At 34.7% G+C, this 867-nt stretch overlaps 1 protein-coding gene across 1 annotated transcript in view; it reads right to left on the reverse strand.

The window, feature by feature from the left end:
* Nucleotides 1-6: 6 nt before the first annotated feature.
* mtRNApol (mitochondrial RNA polymerase) overlaps nt 7-867 on the reverse strand; it is a gene marked incomplete at its 3' end in the record, with an annotated part of 8,263 nt that continues 7,402 nt past the window's right edge. The window contains exons 16-19 of the mRNA XM_026813647.1: nt 590-839; nt 351-522; nt 184-275; nt 7-112 (exon numbers count right to left, since the gene is read on the reverse strand). Of these exons, the coding sequence (XP_026669448.1) occupies nt 7-112; nt 184-275; nt 351-522; nt 590-839 (620 nt within the window). The remainder of the gene's footprint in view (nt 113-183; nt 276-350; nt 523-589; nt 840-867) is intronic.

Consider the following 867-nt stretch of genomic DNA (forward strand, 5'->3'; position numbering starts at 1 on the left):
AAAGTATGTAGATAACAAAACATTGTTAATATCAAAAGTGCCTTTCAAAGGAACATTGGTTAAACACTTTCGTATCTCCTCTGTGTTATTTTGCTTCTCAGTTTTTAAATTCCTGAAATTGCGTAATACATTAATTATTAATATACAACGAATGATGATAAGTATACAAAGTATTTTACTTACTCGTAAACTGGTAAATATCGTTCTACAAAGAATTTCGCTAGGTCCTCGAGTATGGATTCTGAATGAAGAGCAACAAATTGTTCTCTGCATATCTACAAAGAAATAGTAATAATTATGCAAGTATATAAAGTGTGCTTAGCTTATTGTTAGATTACAAGGCCACTTACCTTGTTCATAATGTCTACGGTACAAGGATGAGTCCAGAAACAATCGTGTACCGAAACGAAGGTAACGTTTTCTTGATTACAATGTAGACTAGTAAGCATCATGTGCGTGGAGTCCAACGAGTGTATAAAATTCGGAGCGAACGCATTACGCTGTTTCATCACGTCAGGTTTTCTACACAACACGATTTCATTAATGTAATGCATTGATACATGTTAACATGTACACTATGTTTACTAACTCATTGCCTTTAATGTGACCCTTGCGATGAAATTTTGGTTGTTTCATATAAGGTTGTACAATGGGAAGACCCAACGGAGTAATCCATTCAACGTTGTCGTAACAAATAGAGGAAATAATTCGAGCGCACTCTGTAAACCAATCTTGAATTTCCCTGGCGCTTTTGAACATTGTTCTTAGACTATGAAATGTATTCTCGGTTAAATAGAGACTGGCTGGCCAGATATACTCCTCGGGAAAGTTTGCCGTATCTATATAATAAATCAATTATGAGTATTT

Source organism: Ceratina calcarata, unplaced genomic scaffold (genome assembly GCF_001652005.2).
Source record: "Ceratina calcarata isolate Rehan_Ccalc_2016 unplaced genomic scaffold, ASM165200v1 scaffold348.2, whole genome shotgun sequence".
In the NCBI taxonomy this organism is placed as follows: Eukaryota; Metazoa; Arthropoda; class Insecta; order Hymenoptera; family Apidae; genus Ceratina; species Ceratina calcarata.